Source organism: Labrus mixtus, chromosome 11 (genome assembly GCF_963584025.1).
Source record: "Labrus mixtus chromosome 11, fLabMix1.1, whole genome shotgun sequence".
Lineage (NCBI taxonomy): Eukaryota > Metazoa > Chordata > Actinopteri > Labriformes > Labridae > Labrus > Labrus mixtus.
In genome coordinates, this window is record NC_083622.1 from 27,036,453 (window position 1) to 27,056,251 (window position 19,799).

The window sequence follows — 19,799 nt, forward strand, 5'->3', positions numbered from 1 at the left end:
GAAAGAGCAGACATTCACTATGTTTTTGGATGTCACTACTATGAAAGATGGAGAGAAGTACTGTTCAAGTCATCTGTCAGTGGAGATAGTGGAGAATGTTTTACCTTTGCTTCAGTTATTTATCCTGTATTTCCATTCTGGCTTTGGTTTTGGATTACAGTGTATATTTATTGAACTCCAGACTATGGGACTGTAATCATGTATCTCTACATTTCAAAATGGTCTTCCAGCTCACCTGGCCTGCATGTATGGACTGATCGAAGCAAAACATATAGGAATAATAAGTAAACCTCACACATAGCATTTAGTACATGTTGACAGTGTTAAACATAACACAACATAATGGTAAACTCTCAAAAACAGCTCTATGATTATTTTCTTCTGCCAAAATGGTGACATATTCATAGCAGATTGTGTCGAGCTTCTGTTTCCTCTAGCTGAGGCCTGGGTGAAATATGGACATGACTGACTGGCTCTATTCAATATTTACCAGTCCAGCTTGTGTTCTCATAGCTGACAGTAAAATCAGATGACAGTGAGTGACCATGGTGAGAACAAGTTGTGTTAAGAGACACAAAGGAATACAAAATATGCTCCGTTTTTAATCCTGTCAATATTCAGAGCACTGCATGCCTCTTTGTAAATTTCACACCGTCAGTGAGAGCAAAAGGGAAGAGGAACATTTGCAGACTGCGAGCGCACGGAGCTTTTTCATCTAAACTTGGAAGTGTTCAGTCACACAGCGGCTGAGGTAAATTTAAACAAACAAGCGGAACCAGATGAAACAGCGCCAACAGGTGCCATTTTGTGTGTCTTTATTGTGGACATGACATTACATCTTTTTGAAATGATGTACAAAAGTGTAACAGAACTGAGAATGGCTCAGACGAGGTAGAGCTTTCACATCGGCTTGCTGGCATGAAAACTACACAGTATAAAAACAAAAACAACCCAGAAAAATCAAATTAAACAAACACTCCTGTCTGCCTCTGTCCTCGCATCCTTTTTGAAGTGATAATAAATACAGATATCAACCAAATACATTTGGAATAATAATAATGTCTTCTAAGGTAAATTAATCATGAAGTTCAAAACGAATAAAAAATAAAAGAAAGCAATACGGACACAAATAATACAACTTAAGAGGCATCATAGAAAAAAAAAACAAGCAAAGAGAAAAGAACAACACCTGCCAGCCCCTCTGGGAGGGCAGCCATGACTAGCTACTGAACAAATCCTGCAGTTTAGCAAAGAGAAAGACTAAAAACACACTCTTACATCTTTTTTTTTTTTTTGTTGTTGAAAAAAAGTAAAATAAAGCACTGCTGCAACTAGCATTATCAAACTTTCCATGAGCTAAGCCGTCACAGAACAAACCCTTTGTCATTAAAATCTATGAAATTATGCTAACAAAAAAGCCTCTAAACCAGAAATGACATTGAAGAGTGTTAGCCGGCACCATTAAAAAAAAAAAACATTCTCAAAGAAACCTTAGCTAGAACGGGGCAAACTGAGAACGGTTAAAGCAGTAACCTAGTCTAAGTGCACTATTAATGCCATTTGGTTTCTACCGCTGTATATAAGGGTTTGGTAAAGAGTGGATTACAGATATACACTTTATATTACATACACTCACTCCTGCTTCATAGTTTTTCTAAGTCACACTTCGGAGTACAAATTCATAACTGAGGAGTTAATCTTAAAGGGAATTCTGTACAACATTGGTATTAGTACTACACTACCTCCAAGGCTAGAGTATCCTTATTTCAAGTATTTTCACTACCCACACCTTCAGTATACACACCTGTGTATGATCAGGCATTTTTTTTCAAGCATACAATCTTGTATGCAACGACCCACTGGTACAGCAACCATTTTCATTATAATGTAAAAACTACTGAGGTTTTAAAATAGACGGGATGTACACTACTCTGTAACCTTTAACCTGTTTGAATTTAGTTTTTTTTTAAGTGTACAACACCATCTCTACGGCTCTAGTCCTACTTTGTAATTATGAGTTCTCCGGTTTGTTACTCCAATATATCAAGGCATGGCTTTTTTTCAATCATTAAAGGCTATTGAGAAGGGGAAAAAAGCCCCAGGTATGTCCTCCTATAGCAAAGAACAGCCAGGCCAACCAGCCAATGAACTTCAAATAGGTGTTCTTTGCTAAGGAGGTAGGCCAGTGTACAAAGCATCTGCAGTGAGGCTGCAGGACAGAAGTGAGGCGACCTCTTATACAGTGTGGAGAAGTTTGGAACAAAAAGAAACATACACAGCATTAAAGAACACTCTCTCTCTCTCACACACACACACACACACACACACACACACACACACACACACACACACATCTGTGTTAAGGCTGTGACAGCTCTACAACTTCCTTCAAAATCTCCATCTGGTGTGTTTATACCTGAACTCTCTGGAAGCCTGACCTCAGACCTCTGGCTGTTCTCTCTCTCTCTGACCTCCTCACTCTTTTCTCCTCGAATGCAAATCTTCTCATCACCATTCAAGAAACTAGACTGACAGCACCAGTGAGTTTGGCTTATTAGTAAAGTAGCACCGTATCTCTGGTTGTTTACTTTTCCAGGTGAGCGCTAATATGAAGTGGACATGATGAATAAAAGGTCATGTTATATTATGTTGGACAAACTCGACAGGTTTGAAGGAATAAGTCTGCTTTATTTTAGGTATTCGCTGTCTAGGTAAGAGTCGGATGAAAAGATTGATACCACTCTTGTGTTTTGCATTCAACATGATGGTAAAGCAATTAGCTGCTAATTAGCTTAGCTTAGCACAGAGCCTGAATACGGACTTACTTAGTGTGGCTCTGAATGCTACACTACAAAAACACGATGGCTTGAAAAAGGTGAAAGAGAAACAGAATCTGTGTTGAAGACTTGTATTTTTGGTAATAGTGTCACTCTTCCCAGTGAAAAACATTACCGTTTCTGTGAAGTTGAGATTTTTTTTTTTTTTTTACTTAATTTTCACGTTAGTCTTGATTTAACAAAAATAATTTGTTAAATCTCTCCACCTTCCTAATCTTCACAATTCACACAGCATATCATTTTAGACCTTTTAAACTCTATCAACAAATTGGTCCTAGCATCTGTTTCTGCACAGTTAGCATAGCTCAAAGCCCGGCTAAACCTACTAGCTGAAGCTAACTTATTCTGTACAGTTAAAACGATTTCTTCAAAAGTTGCAGGATTGGTTTGGTATCAAAGCTTTCATAACATAATGGGTTAAGGAGACCGAAGGGCCAGAAAGCTATTGGTTCCCTTCAGAAATATGAAATTAAGCTAACTCTAGCAAGGCCATATTTTTGTTAGCAGGAACTCAAGTTGGGAGCTATATAGCATCTTCTCTTAATTCCAACTGTTTTAGAGTCAGTCTAATTCAAAGTCAGAAGGGTCGGTATCCGTAAACCTCCCCTAATATGAAGGAGTTATGGATGAAAACTGCCTCCACTCAGCCCCTTCCTCTTAAATGGACAATAATTGAATGACCATAAAAATGGTCCGCTCATTTATATTGGCTATTAAAAACGCACACTCTTTTTAATGAGCACTAAAGCAGACACCCCCATTAGCGTTCTCTCTCTCTCTCTCTCTCTCTCTCTCTTGCTCTTTTAATCCCATCTCTCTTTCTCTCTCTCTTCCTTTCTTCTAATCATCAACTGCACAGACTCAGAGTGGTCACTGCACTCCTAACATTACACTTTGGAGTGTAGGGAAGTTTAACCCACACACGTAAACACACACACACACACACACACACACACACACACACACACACACACACACACACACACACACACACACACACACACACACACACACACAGACAGATGGAAGTATTCCTATTTATGAGTCAGATCCCAGATGAATCAAACTTGCAGTGTGTCTGTTGACTGTTGATGAACTGCAGAGTGTCTCCTGTTTCTGATGATTGGTGTCCTGAGGAATGCACAATTCTTTTACTATAAAGCTTAGAAAAGGGAAAAGATGGGGGGCAACTACAGCAGCCATGCAATGCCACAAGTCATTGATTTAACCCTCGAATTCAAGCTCAATTTCTTTTTTAATTTTTTCTTGTAAAGCGTGCCCGAGGCAACTTCACCTGTTGGTACCTCCAAAAAGGCAGCAAGAGGCAACTCTTTACATTTTTTTGCAGGCCTTTTATAGTCATCATGAATCATTAAAGGTGATGTAAACTACACACAATTTATTAACTTTCTTCAGCCTTCATTTCAAACAAGACCAAGAGGAGCACCGATCAATCAGCGTTAAGTCCAGTTTTCCTGCTGATCGGACATTTCTCAGTTCACTCTTCATTTCTTCTGCGTGGGGGGGATTTCAAGCCAGTGTGCACACCTGACACCCGAGTTTCTATCTGGAAAACATTACCAGAAAAGTCTTTCTACAAGTAGATGAGAAACTCTTGTCTTCTGATGTCAGTCATTTTGATTTTAAAGTTGCTTGGCAACAAGCTTCATATATAGAGAAACAAATCTTTTAAAAACTACAAGGGCCTTTCAGAAACATATTTGAAGGGATAATAGATGTTAAGTAGAGGCTTGGGTCCATCCTTTAGTCCTCTCATTCAGAACAGTGATGCTGTTTTTGTGGATGTTTAATTCCCTGACTAGTCTAGTCCACAGTCCCGATCCTTCTCTATCCGTTGTTTGGTGGGTGTTTGGCATCCAGCACTCCTTGCTCCTCATGGCTCAGAAACAAACTCCTGGTGTCGGGGTACTGGCTGTTGTCGAAAGGCATATGGTGGACACTCTGGACGTGCGTCTTTAGGTTCCCTTTCTGAGAGGCTCGGTATGGGCAGAGCTGGCAGCAGAATGGCCTCTCCCCTGGTGAACACACACACACACACACACACACACACACACAATATGAAAGGTCAGGAGGAAGCCAGAGAGGACTCATACATTCTATTTGGTGACTTTTTAGAGGGGATTCAACATGACAGAAGAATGTGAAGCACAGAGACTGTGGCTGCAGTTGGAAAAGAAATGGGGAAAAACAAGAAAACACACCAACAAACAAAGACTGAGACTCATAATGGCATCCAGCTGTAAATTAAACCTTCTGCAGGTTAAGAGTAGCATTTAAGTTTAACTTCTCTTCCCTATTTGGACCTTGATGGACTCACTCTACCTTTTTTTTGCCATCTGGAGTAGAGCTACACACACCCTGTCTGAACATTTCTCTCAATCACCTAGTCTATCCCCCCCCCCCAACACACACACACACACACACACACACACACACACACACACACACAACGAGATTCCACACACACCCTATACTCTCTCTTCTAATTAGACTGACCTACAATGGCACAGACACCTCGGCAGAAATATACAAAATAATAAAAGAATAAGCCACACACACCTGAACAAAACAAATGAGATTGCCATTTAATTGCACCTAATTATCATTTTGATAAATGGAAGAGTATCAAAGCAGGAAAACAAATGACTCCCCATGCCCACCTCCCGCACCCCTCTCCCTGAAGAAGAAACAAGGAAATATAGCTGTTATCATACATCATCAGAAACACAACAGAGAGTAAGAAAGAAGGAAGAGAAAGAGAGAGAGAGAGATAAAACAAAAAAAAGGTATAATTAATCACACAAAAATCTAAAAAAAAAAAAAAACAGCTGGAGAGATGGCGAGGTGGAGACGTGAGAGGAAAGCGAGAACCTCCACGACATCGTCCTGCGAGAGGAAACATCGCTGACGGAACCGGTGCACTACATTATACTAAAGGTTATCGTCACCGTAAAGCAGCGTCAACACAACATCTAATTGGACCCCTTCGCCGCGCCTGCTCCCATCATTCATGGCGTGCGGTAAATCTGAGTCCATGCGGGTGTGCGAGTGTGTGATGTGTGATTAATTAAGATGGAGGCGCGGCGTGTAGAAAGCAGCACTCTCAGAATGTCAGAGCAGAAACTGATTTACTCCTCTTGTTTCCTCTGCCTCGACGCTCGTCTCTGTGACAAACTGAGAATCTGAAATGTCATTCGACAAACTACGAGGGATTTCATAATCAAAATTGATTTACATGTTCACCACTCACACTACATTTATTTCTCTTGTTTCAAATGGAATTGATTTTATGACTGGTCAAAGGACAACTTATTTTCTCATCAAATGAATACAATAGTGTCTTAAATGTTGGAAACAGAACACCTGAAACCTGCTAAGATCATCTCATCTCTACTATCTTATTATCTTTTGTAGTTAGAATTTGTGTGGGTGTGTGTTTGGGGGGTGGGGGGGGTCTCAAGTTTCTATCTTTGTACCAATACAGTGATCCGGTGGTCTGTTCAAATGTAACTTAATCAACTTTAGCATGTGTTTGTGTTTCGCTTCTGAATGTTAAGCCATGCGTTTCCCTCTACATGCAGATATTTGCAGGTTCAACACATCGTCGTCTACATGTGTCCGTTGTGTTTCATGCTTGCTATGTTACTGTTTGCAGCCAAAAGTAGAACCATGTTATATTTTTTTTTACGCTGTGTTGCATTGCAGAAAATGCACCGAGGTGATCACAGCCAACACTGAAGCAAATGTAAATGTTGGACGTATGACTCCAGTTTTTGCGAAAGGATGCACATAAAATCAGTCACCTTGGTAACGACCTGAATGCCCTCCTGTACAGGCACTTCCTGTGCACAGTGTACCAAAACTACATATATCCAGCTGGATTGGCTGTGTGGCCTGTGAATTCAACTGATTGACTGAGTAATTGTTGTTTTAAATATTTAGTTTTACAAACTGCTTTTCAATGTTTTTTATATATTATCAGCCAAACAGATATTTTCAATTTTTTAAACAGAAGACATCTGATAAAATCGGGGAATAATCGCAAAATTTACGGAAGAGCTATAGTCATAGTAACATAATTGTTTGTAGTTTTATTTTAAAATGTACATTGAGTGCAGGCCAAGACATAACTTTACATAGTAAAATGTGAAGAGGTGATACAGATATAATCAGAAATACTTTGTTCTAAAGAACCCTACGAGAAGCAGTTAAAAACATGTATAGTATGTGCCTGTGGCTTCGTCCAATCAGGTATGTAAGAGCCTTTTCTAAATTGATTATAGCACCATTTGTGTTTTTGCTGTAATTAAATTGCGAAAGTGATTTGAAAAGTCGGTTTGAAATCAAATCTGAAGTTTTTCAATCAGCCAGCTGTGATTTTTACACTGGATACACATGTTGTGATCCAGCAGAATGAGAGAATGCCAGGTGTTAATGCAGGTGCAGAGGGTGCCACATGTGACTGTTACACATGGAGAAAAAACAACAACAACAACAAAAGGCTGTTGATGCAGGATTGACATAGACACACACACACACACACACACACACACACACACACACACACACACACACACACACACACATACATGCAGAGGTGACACAACAATAAAAAAAAAAGAAGAAACATGCAGAAGCGATGAGGGAGCCCAGTGTTAGCCATCGTGCCACATACTTGTTTGGGAGCTTCAGAAGCGGTGGTGTGAGCGTCAGTACCTCTGTGGAGTCCGTTAAAATCAAAACCAACTGTGGGGGGAGAAGGAGGAGGGGGTGTGGGGAGGAAAAAGGAGGAGGAAGAGGAGGAGGAGGAAGAGGGGGAGGAGGGCATTCGGTTAAAAGCGCTACCAGATCCACACAAGCAATTTTTTTTTTTTTTTAATTCCACCAGCACCCGCACACAGCAGCGTTTGCCACCAGCACACCCTTGCTAATAGAGGGGAGCTGGCAGTGAAGATGATGGTGATGATGGTGCTGATGATGGTGATGGAACCTGGTGGAGGAGAGTCAGTGATTTAATATGACGCATGTTAATAGAGGCCTCGGGGTGGCTGGCCTTTTCTGCGTGTGCAAGTCAATGCTGAAGACAACCGTCGGTGACAACATTAATTACAGCCTTGGCGAGTGTTTACAGACCCTATGCATGGCCGTGTGTGTGTGTGTGTGTGTGTGTGTGTGTGTGTGTGTGTGTGTGTGTGTGTGTGTGTGTGTGTGTGTGTTTGATAATGCAGTGTGTTTGTTTACAATGCAGCTCCGGGGGAAGCTGAGCTCTGCATCACTTACCATTTGGCCTCTGTCACTTGGAATCACTGGCCGTGCCACATATCATTCACACTCTCTATAAAGAAGCTACTTATCACACTGTCTACTGTGATCACTGCCAGCACGGGTGATGGACATGACAGCACAGGAGAGGGAAGAGGACGAGAAGGAAGAAGTTATGAGAGAGAGAAATGTAAGAAGATGAGAGAAGAAGAGAAAGGATAGACAAAAATAAGAGAGAAAGACAAGAAAGAGGAGAGGAGATGAGGTGAGATGACAAGGGGAAAGGGTGAACAAGAAAGAAGACATGAGAGATGTTGGAAGTGGAGGGATAGAAGTCGGAGACGGCAAATACAAAAAAGAACTAGAGGAGAGGAGAAATGGAAATGAGAGGAAAAGGGGAGAGAAAGATGTGAAATGAGAGGAAGGGAAACAAGCATGAGGAGAGAAGAGACCATAAGAGGAAACAAGAGAGGTAAAGAAATAGCAATCCAGGGAACAAAAAAGATAAGATGGGAAGAGAAGACAAGACAGAAAATATGAACAGGAAAGCACAATGAATCATAGAAAAAAACGGAGGGTGCAAAAGAAGATGAGAAGTAACGAAAAAGTAGTTAAAGGAAACGGGATGGGGAATTTAAAAAGATAGAAGAGAGATATAACGGGGGGAGGAAAGAGAAGGGGTGAAACGAAAGAAGCAAAAATGTGGATTAGAGAGAACAGAAAAAGGAAGGAAAGACAAAGTGGACTGGAGATAGGAGGGGCTGAAGTCAGACAAGACAAAAGAGATAAAAGAAGAGAAAGTGAGAGTGTAACAAAGAAAAAGAAAGGGATGAGAGCTGGGAAAAGAAAGGAAATAAAGGGGGGTGAAGTACAGGAATGAAAAGGAAGGGGCAGGCATGTAAGGGAATGCATTGGCTTTGAAGGAGATGGGAGTAGAGGACAGGACTGAGACACAGAGGGAAAGTGATGAGGGAAAGCATAAAGCAGAGGAATGGGAGTAGAGGTATGCCTAAATCAAGCTGTTTGGTGAATGGCATCAGGACACATGCAAATGTCCTCATAAGGTTTGCGAGGACAAATGCTGCTCCGTCTCATTAGAATGCACAATTCCATCTCTCTAATTGACATGTGATTAATAATGTATACAATTTGTCACAGGTCAGTATCCGGAGCAAATCATGTTTCAGTTTTAAAAAATAGAGACAGCTGCCCAGCCCAGGGCGGGGACGACTCACAGACCGCCTGTCACACTCAGCTGAACAAAAAAAAGATGTGTTGTGATTTATCTCAGAGTCAAGACAATGAAAAATGTTGAGAATGTTGAATCCCCATGCATATATTCTCTATATCTCATGCGATGAGTTTGCAGGGTGAATAAATAGCTGCGAGGACGATGATGTGTGTGTGCAGGTGAGTGACTGTTGGTGGAGTGGTTAAAAAATGTGGGAACATTTAGTTTTACATGAATAACAAGTAGATAATAAGGTTGTTCTTCATGTTCATGCTGAACTTTTTGATTCACTTCGAGGTTCTGCTTCTTCCTCGCTAAATGCTGTTAGTCTTCCTAGACTGATGCCCCAGCGACGTGATTAATGATTATATTCTATCCATAATGTCTTTTGATTATTCCATATGCATTTGAATACTCATGTTTAAAGAAATATCACAGGACTTATTCTTCTGTCTCTGCTCCTGGAGAGTGAGGCACAGAAACCTATGTGCACCAATAGGTGTGTGTGTGTTTTTGTTCCCTGTACTGTTTGTCCCTTCTCCCCTTCTGTTGTCTCCCGCTCTGCCCAGATGGAGCTACGGATGCACAATGAGGTACCTGGCCTCAGTGCTTAAAAGCCCAGTGCTGACTTCTGAAGGCAGTGGCATTTGGAGCGGGGGACTGATGCCAAGCTGCCCCTCACAGGGGTTTGGTGTTTTTTTTGTCGTCTTATCCCTGAGTTGATCTCGGTTTTAACATTTAGATATTTTCGAGTCTTATTGAAATTTGAGTCTTTCCTGGTGTGTTCTTTGAATTTATATGGTCATGCTGTGGGTTGTTGTTCATCCCATATGTTCACCTGTTGGTGTGGAGTAACACATACAACTTTTTTTTCAGATCTCTGATATATCATGACCTGCTGGGCTTGATCTCAAACAGCTAACAGACCAATCCTTTCTTTATGGCAAACACAAAGTATTGACATAATAGAGGTTAACTTATTCATCGTATATGTTTGGATCAAGCTTAAGTGAAAGTAGGTCATCTTAATTTAACTGTAATACTCATTTCATCATTGTGTCACCTGAATCACATGTTTGGATTGGTATAAATTGAAGGATTGCTACTTTTTATAATGGTTACAGTTTTAACTATTATGATTATATTCACAAATACAGCAGGTCATATGCTTGGACTGTAGTGGGACTCCAACAATGAGGAAGTGAAGCCGATTTTCATCCAAACAAAAAACATCTAAAAATCACCAGTACGGATACAATTACATAACAGTTTTTTTTTTGATGAGTCAATTATTTTTCTTCAGACATTTCAATAATGTGTATTTATGCAATCTGTGTGTTCCTGTATTACTTTTGTAAGACGAACTTTACCTGTATGGGATCTCATATGGGTGCGCAGGTGGCTCGGCTGGCTGAAACTCTTCCCGCACTCGTGGCAGAAGTACTGTCCCTGCCGCATGAGAGACCTCAGCATCCCTGGAGAGAAAAAAAAATAACACGATTACACAGAGTAATACGTTCAATATTCCACATTCAACTGAAGAAAAAAAACTGAGCTGAAGTAACTTTTGTGGTCAAAAAAAGACATTGAATAAGTCCACCTGATTTTATCTCAGTAACAATAGTTTGCTATATTTCGTCTTTATTAGGAGTCGTCAGCTTTGCCCCTACCGTATCTTGTGAAGCTGAATTAAAATCATGAGCATTTTTTGGGCATAGGTTTTAGATATAACCACTAAACTTCAGTTTCAAATATTCTGACTTTTTTGAGTTACATGTGCACATACAAAGGCCAACATGTCCTTAAATCACATATGCTTTGAATTCCCATGCGAGATTTCACATGTGACTTTCTCTAAGAAGAGCAGGTGAAAAGGTGAACATCAGCATCAGTTTATTCTGTGTCAGAAGACATTTCCATGTTTCGCGGAGATTGAATGAAGACGTAAAGGTCAGTAATGGGCAGAGAGTGAGTGGGGTGTACATAAGAGCAGAGGCCGGCTGGATGGAGCGGCGGTGGTGGAGGGAGGTAGGTAGCGTCAGTAGTGGACTCGCGCCGGCATCATTAGTATGTCTAATGTGTCATTATGAGCGGCTAGCTCCAGGGGCTGGACTGCAGCTGTCACACAGCATCATCTCAGAGGCTGACAGCCAGACACACACAGCACACACACACACACACACACACACACACACACCGCATAAATTACAGGCAATTAAAACGCCCCGGCTGTGATGTGCCTGCTCTGCTGCCCGTGTGTCACATGTCAGGTGTGTGTTTCTGCATGTGTGTGCTTTAAGAGTTGTTTTTATGTGTGTTTGGTGAGGCATAGGCTGCACACACTTTCTACTTTTATACACACACACACACGCACACACACACACACACACACACACACACACACACACACACACACACATACACACAAACCCACAATGACACAACAACACTCTATTTGTATATGCACAAGACAGCTTCACATGTTAATAGGGCACAATGAAAAAAGAAACTTGTTGAATTTGATGACTTCAAACTCATAAATATCAGGATGTTTTCGCTTTGTTAGTTCAGGTGGTGAAGAGATCTCATCATCCGTGCCCAACAAAAAATCCTTGACCATCTTTAAATCACTTCATTAACATGTGAGAAGAACTATGCCTTCAATCAATCGGGCAGTGGACAGAGTAGCAAACCAGGGAGAGAGAGTAAGGAATGACATGAGGGGTGAGGAGTCAAGGGCCAGACTGGAGACCGGGGCCGCCTGCTTGGAGGACGATGGCCTCCTTACATGGGGCACGACCTAAACCGCTAGTCCACCTGTGGCCCAATCATGATTCTTTCATCATTTTGTTTTCAGTACATTAATCAATATTGATGCGTCGGCCAATAAGACATTAGAAATCAAGTACTTGTTTTATATAGCCCACAACATGAGTTACAATGAGGCGTCTCTCTCAGTGTCAAAGGGATCATCAAACTAGATCGTTTAGAACACTTGTCGATGTTTGCATAAAATGACTCTCGATACGTCTTTTCAACATCATTATCAGCCTGACAAATGTCTATACTCGGTCCAACTATAGTCTCCATTACTTTATGTGTTGTACTATCAAACAAATGTACATCAAGTCTGGAAAACCAGGCAATGTCTTAGTCCACACAGTAAAGGGGAGTTCTGAAACTCTAATGAGGCAATAGAAAAATACAACCAGGAAGTTAATTGTTAAGGGACATAAAGCCCCAAATGTGTCAGTAGAAGAAGACTGAATACATAAATAAACCTGTTGTAACAATATGAGGTCAAACAGAATAAGTGTATTTTGTGTTTCAACATTTTCATTATTTTTAAATGAGATGTTTTAAAGATGTCAGTCGTGTAATAATCGTCTTTTTTGCTGGTGTTGTTTTAAGACGGTGTGGTGAAATGGTGAATATTAGAAACAAACACAAACTAATGCACACAAACACATGCACATTGCACTCCTGTGACCTCGCCTGCTGACAGATAACATGCCTGGGGCCTGGAGATGATTTTTGTACTACACTCCCCCAAAAGCACTGAGGCTGGTTTACTACACCTGGGCAGTGCCCTATAGATGTGTGTATATGTTTGTGTGTGTTTGTGCCATGTAGACGGAAGGGGGGGGGGGGGGGCAGGACAAGGAGGACAGGGAGGCGGAGGAGGTGACAGAGAGTGTCTCTGGCAGCCCGACTGCTGGCCTCTGGATACTCTACTTGTACTCTGGGCAGCCAGCCCTTCTCACTGATGCACTAATGAAAGACAAGACAGAGCTGGACGGGAAAACACAAGCAGACACACACACACACTCATACGAGTTTATTACAGGGAGAAATGGGAGAAAGACTCAGTTGCTCAAAAAAGGTCACTTTATAGCATGTGACTCAAAGGGCTAAGGCGGATGGTGACGATATGCGCCTGGACGGCTGACAGCGATGTCATGCGTCCGCTCTGGGGCTGTTGTCTCTGACCTCTGGCTCTGTACAGCCCCACTTGACCTTAGAGACACAACTGAAAAAATGGGCAAATAACGTGGATGTTTGGTAATGACCATTTCCAAAGCAGCTGGTGGGGTAATTATTCTGTCTCATCTTTCTCTCTGCCTCGCATGTTCCCTCTCTCTCTCTCTCTCTCTCTCTCTCTCTCTCTCTCTCTATCCCTGTTTCGCCTCGCTCCATTCGCATCTGTGCGAGTCTCTCGTCAGGCAGAGCCGTGACCTAAACAGTTTGTGACAGCTTTCTGGGAGAGTGGAGCAGGAGACTAGGCATGCCTCGCAGACCTGAGAGAAGCAAAAGGTTCTCTCACGTCTTTCAAAGTAAAAAAAAATCACACACACACACACTTTTGCATCTAAAATCCAAGCACATATGGACACACATGCACAGGCGCACACACTGCCCCAGTTACAGCCTTTTATTTTATCTTAACAAACATGCGAGCATGTGCATTCAATGGATCCTCTCCTTACTAATTCAGAACCTTGATGCTGTGTCTGTCAATCACTCTCATACCAGATGGCGAGTTAGTGTGAGGGAGAGAGTCAGTGTGTGTTAAAGGGGGTAGATATTTATCAATGATTGAATATGGTTCATATGTTAAGTCTGGATCTCTGAGTCTGTTGGGTTCTTTCCTGTGTCAGATTACGCTAACTCTACTCCAAACTATCACAATGCTCCGTCATTGGAAAACATTCCTCTTCAACTCTTGACATCTGGCATTTTCTCCAATGCAACAGATCTTCTGGGGATTTTTTTATGTGAGCAGACGATGAGGAGAAAGAGCCTCTCCCACTTGATGATGTTAATAGTGTTGTAGTGCCTGAAATCAGTGTTGGTCTATATGATGGGTTAATGCCACTTTTTTAAAGGTTTTGCCCCGTCTTAGACAGGCACATTGTTTACTTAGTCTTGTCTTTCAATTGGATAAGAAAGCTAAATATGAGACATAGCTTTGTGTGTCTGGCTATAAGTGCATTGCAGACCAAATATATATTGTTGTTTGTTTGTTTTTTAATATACTTTATAATCCCCCGGAGGGAAATTATTTTAAAAAATGAACTCTGTTAATTAGAGACATGCCACACACACACATATGCCTCAAATACACACACATGCACAAAAATACAATTTTGGAGATGCACTAATGGAGAGATGTCAGAGTGAGGGGGGCTAAACATGAACGGACGCCCCAAGCAGTTTGGGGGGGGGGGTTTGGTGCCTTGCCCAATGGCATACTGACAGTGCACAGGAAGTTAACTGGCACCTTTCCAGCAACCAGGGTCTAATTCCATACCAAGACTTGAACCAGTGACCCTCCTGCCTCCCATCCCGAGTCTCTACAGACCGAGATACTGCAGCCCAAAGCATATGCATTGAGCGGGGAACTCCTAATGCTTTGGTCGGCAGTGCATGTTCTTTCAGTTTCATTAGCTTCTACTCTTTGTCTCTATCAATCACTGTCTTTCTACTCTCTTCACATGGAAGGTCAATCACCTTACAGAAGATATTGTATTCAGTTGGGGTTGATTTTTACCAACTCACAAAATATTAGCCGCTACAGGCCATACAGACATTTCTTGTTTTGAACTTCAACATGCAAACATATACGCTATTTCTGGCAATGAAAGAGATGATTAAAGCAGAATCCTAATTGCTTTTTTTGGGGTCATTTTTAGGGAAAGTGGATCTTTCAGGTTATTAGATGATTGCCTATGGATTGCAGGATCAAGGGAAGGTGTGCCATGCTTTTGTTTGTCTGCTCGTACTCTTAGCTTGGAATCGGCTTGACTTGATCTTGGCCTAAACTGTGCAAATCAGTTGGTCTTAGTTTTGTCTGATATGGGTCCTCTGTTCAGGTGGTCTTGACTTTAATACTAGATATAAAACAGCCATCAAAAATCTAAAATATCAGCAAAAAACCCTGCAATATTGCGTGGTGATAGGAGAAATATAAGTATAGGCCTTTCAGTGAAAATATGCTTAAAAAAACTTCCTACCAGTGGGATCCAGTAGTGCGTTAGCTGCACCCCAGCGGTGGTAGAGAGATGCGAGCTCATGGGGACTGTAGTTTTTGAGGAAGCCAAGAACATCAGCTGGCATCTCTGGTGTCTCTGCAATTAGCTCCTGCTTTACATTCCCTCGAGCCTCTGAAGGCAAAGAAGAGGAGGAGGAAGAGGAGGAGGAAGGATTCTGCGTAGAGCCTCCATGTGCCTGGGAGGCCCCGTAGTTAAGTCCCGCTGCAGAGCTGTGGGTGATGGTGCTGGGCCTCGTAGCGTTAGCCCGGCCCTGGCTGTGCTGGGAGTTGGCGAGTGGCTGATGAGGGGAACCCCTGGCTCGGCTGTACTCTGCTAGACCGTGTTTGCTGGTCAGCATGAAGCCGAGGCCCTCCTGAGGCATCATGTAGCGGTCAGAGATCCGGGATGCAGAAGCAGAACTGGGGCTCGGGGCTGAGGAACGGGAGAGGGCTCTGGTGCTCTTCTCCAACGAGCTGGAAGAAGAGGACGAGCTTCCTCGAGGGTAAACATCCACTTTGGGCCTGAAGCGAGACTGAGGACTCTGGTCCTCCGTGTGTCTGCTGGAGCTCCCACCTGCTCGGACAGGGACTCTCACGACTTGACTGCCTGAGGTGGATGAGGGGCCCCTGGGGAGTGAGGAGGAGGGAGTAGCAGAAGACGACGAAGGCATGGCTGCTTTAACAGGCTTGCTCTTCTTCACAACCTCAGTAGAGTAGTTTGGGGGCTGGGTGCGTTGGGTGCGCATGGATGAAGGCAGCGGTGGACACTCCTTTCCCTCCAGGACTGGTGGAGGACCAGTACGTCTCTTGGAGGATAAGGAGTTGTCCCTGGAGCCCTTGGAGCTGTTTTTCAAGGCCCATTTTGGAGCAAGATTTGAGCTACTGCTGTTGATGCGGTGAGCCACAGTCTGGTGCATCCAGAGCACCTCGGGGTAGCGAGTGGAGTGGGAGCAAAAGGAGCACTTGTGGCTAGGGAGGCTCTTCCTGTCCAGGTTAAGGGAGTTGACGCCCCTGCAGCCCTCGGCCCTCACACAGAGATCCACAGGGGTCAGGCAGGGATCGAGTGGGGACGATCGTGCTGAGCGGTGAGCAGAAGGTGAAGCAGAGTTGTTCAACCCCTGTAGAAGAGCCTTCTTCAGCTTGGGGTAACCACTGGGGGTGCCCCTGTCTGAGCTGGAGCTAGGGCTTGGAATGGGGCTGGGTCTGTCATCAGAGGCAGCCGGGTGTTGCACACGAACATGAGTTGAATGGGTCTGCAGCTCTGTGGTGACAAAGTCTGACAGGCTGCGGATGTAAGGCTTCTCTCCTTTAGGGAAAAGAAAAGAGAACATAATGGTCAGTGAATGTACAGGAAACCATTGATGCCTTATTCATATTGTTCCAGACAAGTGTAGTTTTCTTGCACAGCCACGAGGGGGCACTGTTTACCACTTTCCCCAAATCTCCCCTTTACATTTACATGCAAACAGATTATTAAAATCTAACTGTTACTTATTCTATTACAAAGTTAATAAACATATAAAACAATTATAAACAACTAATCATTAAAATGATATCATCTGTTGTTACTGATTCAAGCTTTGATTGGTTGGTTACAAACAACACAGTAGAATAGAGTTAAATAAAGATAATATTTTATTACTTTATATTAAGGATTTTTTTTTATTTAATGTTGTGTAACAATAAAATGTGTTTATTTATGGTTAGGTCTTTGAACTGTTTTGGATTAGATTGCACAGTGTTGTTGAATCAATGTTAATTCTCAAAGTGCAGTTCTATAAATTTGCCACAAGATGGCGTTTGTGACCTGTCTGTCCTGGCAAATGAATTTTACTGTTGTCACAGGAAAACTTTATATCTTTCAGAGCGTACAATTTTAGGATTAAACACATAATTACATAAGAGCACACTTTGAGTAGAATACGTTTAATTTAGAGTGGAAGTAATTATTAACGGTGAATAAATATATAGAAGTCATCATGTTGACAATAATAATAAAAATAAAAATAAAACATAAAACCAGAAATTAAGAGAAACCAGGTAATAGAGCATCCTACACACACACCTAAGTCTCCAATGATGCAACAGCTCAAATTGCACTCCTCCTTCTCGTCTTTACAATAACACCAGCTACCTGCCATCTGTTTTTCATTTGGCTTCCATATTGGCAACAACACAGCTCAAAGTCTGCCAAGGTGAAGCTCCAGGGCTGGGCACTTATATAGGGAAGTGGTCAGGCATGATTTTTCCTTTTTAGCAGGTTAATATTGTTCTTTATTACTCCATTAATGACCAGTCGGATCAAGCAATCAAAAAAGTAATTCATACAGGGATTTCTAATAGTTTTACATACAAAGGATTCTTATTGCCATCCAAATACTGGTACCATCCTGATTTAAAATAACATAGGTCCCTCTTTCATATTTAAACATGCAAACAAGCCTAAAAATACAAACTGAATACCATGTATGTATGTATGTATTTTATAATGCTGACATCCTGTTGTCTTGTGAAAGGAGGAGTAAACATCTCAACATACTGTGTGCCCTGGGAACAAACAGAACAAAACTATCCATGAAACCTTAACATTGAAAGCTACGGTGCAAAAGCAACCTCAATTTCACACTTGTGTAGAGTTGTTTGAAAGAATGCTCAGATGTGAGCTCACACTGTTAAATTTGCGGTGCAGAGATCTAATCTGTTAACACAGTATTAACCGCTAAGGGGGAAAGAATCCCATCGGTACGCGTATTAAGCTGAAATTTCCAATTTGCATTTCCAAAAAGTAACTTAAGAGACATCAGAACATTTGTAACTAAACTGTCCTCTGAATGACTCTTTCCCCGTTGCCTCAATCCCTCTCAATCGGGAGGTGACTCTATAAATAACTGATCCCTCAGACATCGGACAGCCTGGCTGGCTCAGTGGTAAGAAGAGTGGATGAGAGACAGTGAAGGTGTCACAAGATGTGACCTTACATATTTGGAAAGAGTCACAAGGAACAGAGAAGGGACATTTGGATGGACAGATTGCTTTCTTGACAAATGGCCTCTTCATTTAATGTATGATGTGTTTGTGACAAAGTTCGTCACAAAAACTAAAAGAAAATCATGAATTGTCAAGTAACAGGCTTAAATTGATGACATCACAATAATCAGAGCTCCTGTTAATGTAGTTTTTGTCTTTTATATTTGTATTATTAATTTGAATACATTGTTAAAAGAAAATAAAAATGTATCCAAGAAACAGTGGTTCGTCAATCCAGACATCATGTCAGTGCTTTTGGAGTGATTGAATACAATAGAGAACACCTTCAATTGTAAGAGGAAGTAATACTCGCCTCCAAATGCAAGAGAACATTGCTGTTATTATGTTTCAGAATTAAAAAATGAGGTGTTACACCACAAACAATGTCAATGAAGAGTAAACGGGAACATAGACACAGATTTTCATGGCATCAATAGGAGAGCAAAAAACATATTCACACACAGATAAGGGGGGCGAAGGGAGTTTCCTGAGACAGGAAGACCTGAAATAGCTCACTGCTCGATCAGGCCTGAAGAAATGTTGCTGCTATTTTTGAATGTCTGTTCTAACAGGGAGGAATGGAAGCAATCACGACAGCTCTTAGCTATCCACTATCCATACCTGCACCAAAAAAAGTCTTTTCAGGGAGATTTTTCAGATAAAATATTAAGACCACAAAGCTCTGAAGTCAAACACGGGGATCCTTCCTTTAGCCTATTTTAGTCATGATTATGGGTGTTTTGCCCTTGCATGGGTAGGTTTTCCTTTTTTTTTGCTCTGCAGTGTTTATTGGGTTGTGGAGGTGAAAAAAATGACAGGCATTCCAAAAATGCCTTCTTCTCTGCTGACATGCCACTGAAAGTCACGAGGTTTAACTTAACTGTCTGCTTTATTGCCCTGTGATAGAAAATAATTGCCCTGTTGTAAACAGTATAGTCAGTGGTAGTTAAATTTTATTGTCAATATTTGATAGTTCTTTTCTGCAGCTCTCTATAAAAGAGCTTCAGTGGGATGCAATGTTGACATTTTACCACACGGTGGCTCCACTTCCCACTCCATAAAGACAGAAGAGCTGCACCTACATAAAGCCTGTTTCATCAACAGATGTTTACTACAGAGTGACAGTCAGAGGCCATGAGTGGGAGGCTTGAAAGAGGCTGCACTAAAAACTCTGCAGAACATTTTACTATTGATGACTTTATGCAAATATCATTCATAACCATTCATAGCAAATATGTTTTCCTATTGTTATCATTATATATTGTTTGAATGCTACATAATTAAGGTAGAATCTGTTCTTTAAAATGAGACAAAAGATCACTGAAACAGCAGTGGTGCCGTCTTCTGCGATTACACAAACAGCACCAAAGGAACCATCAGTGCTATGATC

At 41.7% G+C, this 19,799-nt stretch overlaps 1 protein-coding gene across 3 annotated transcripts in view; it reads right to left on the reverse strand.

Annotated features, from left to right (window-relative positions):
- Window positions 1–782: 782 nt before the first annotated feature.
- LOC132984337 (zinc finger protein 516-like) overlaps window positions 783–19,799 on the reverse strand; it is a 52,413-nt gene continuing 33,396 nt past the window's right edge. For 2 of the 3 annotated variants that reach the window (XM_061051135.1, XM_061051134.1), the window contains exons 3-5: window positions 15,366–16,688; window positions 10,722–10,826; window positions 783–4,873 (exon numbers count right to left, since the gene is read on the reverse strand). In XM_061051135.1, the coding sequence (XP_060907118.1) occupies window positions 4,686–4,873; window positions 10,722–10,826; window positions 15,366–16,688 (1,616 nt within the window). In that variant the 3' untranslated portion in view covers window positions 783–4,685. Of the gene's footprint in view, window positions 4,874–7,533; window positions 7,605–10,721; window positions 10,827–15,365; window positions 16,689–19,799 lie in introns of all 3 variants that reach the window. The other variant, XM_061051136.1, reaches the window with a different exon arrangement.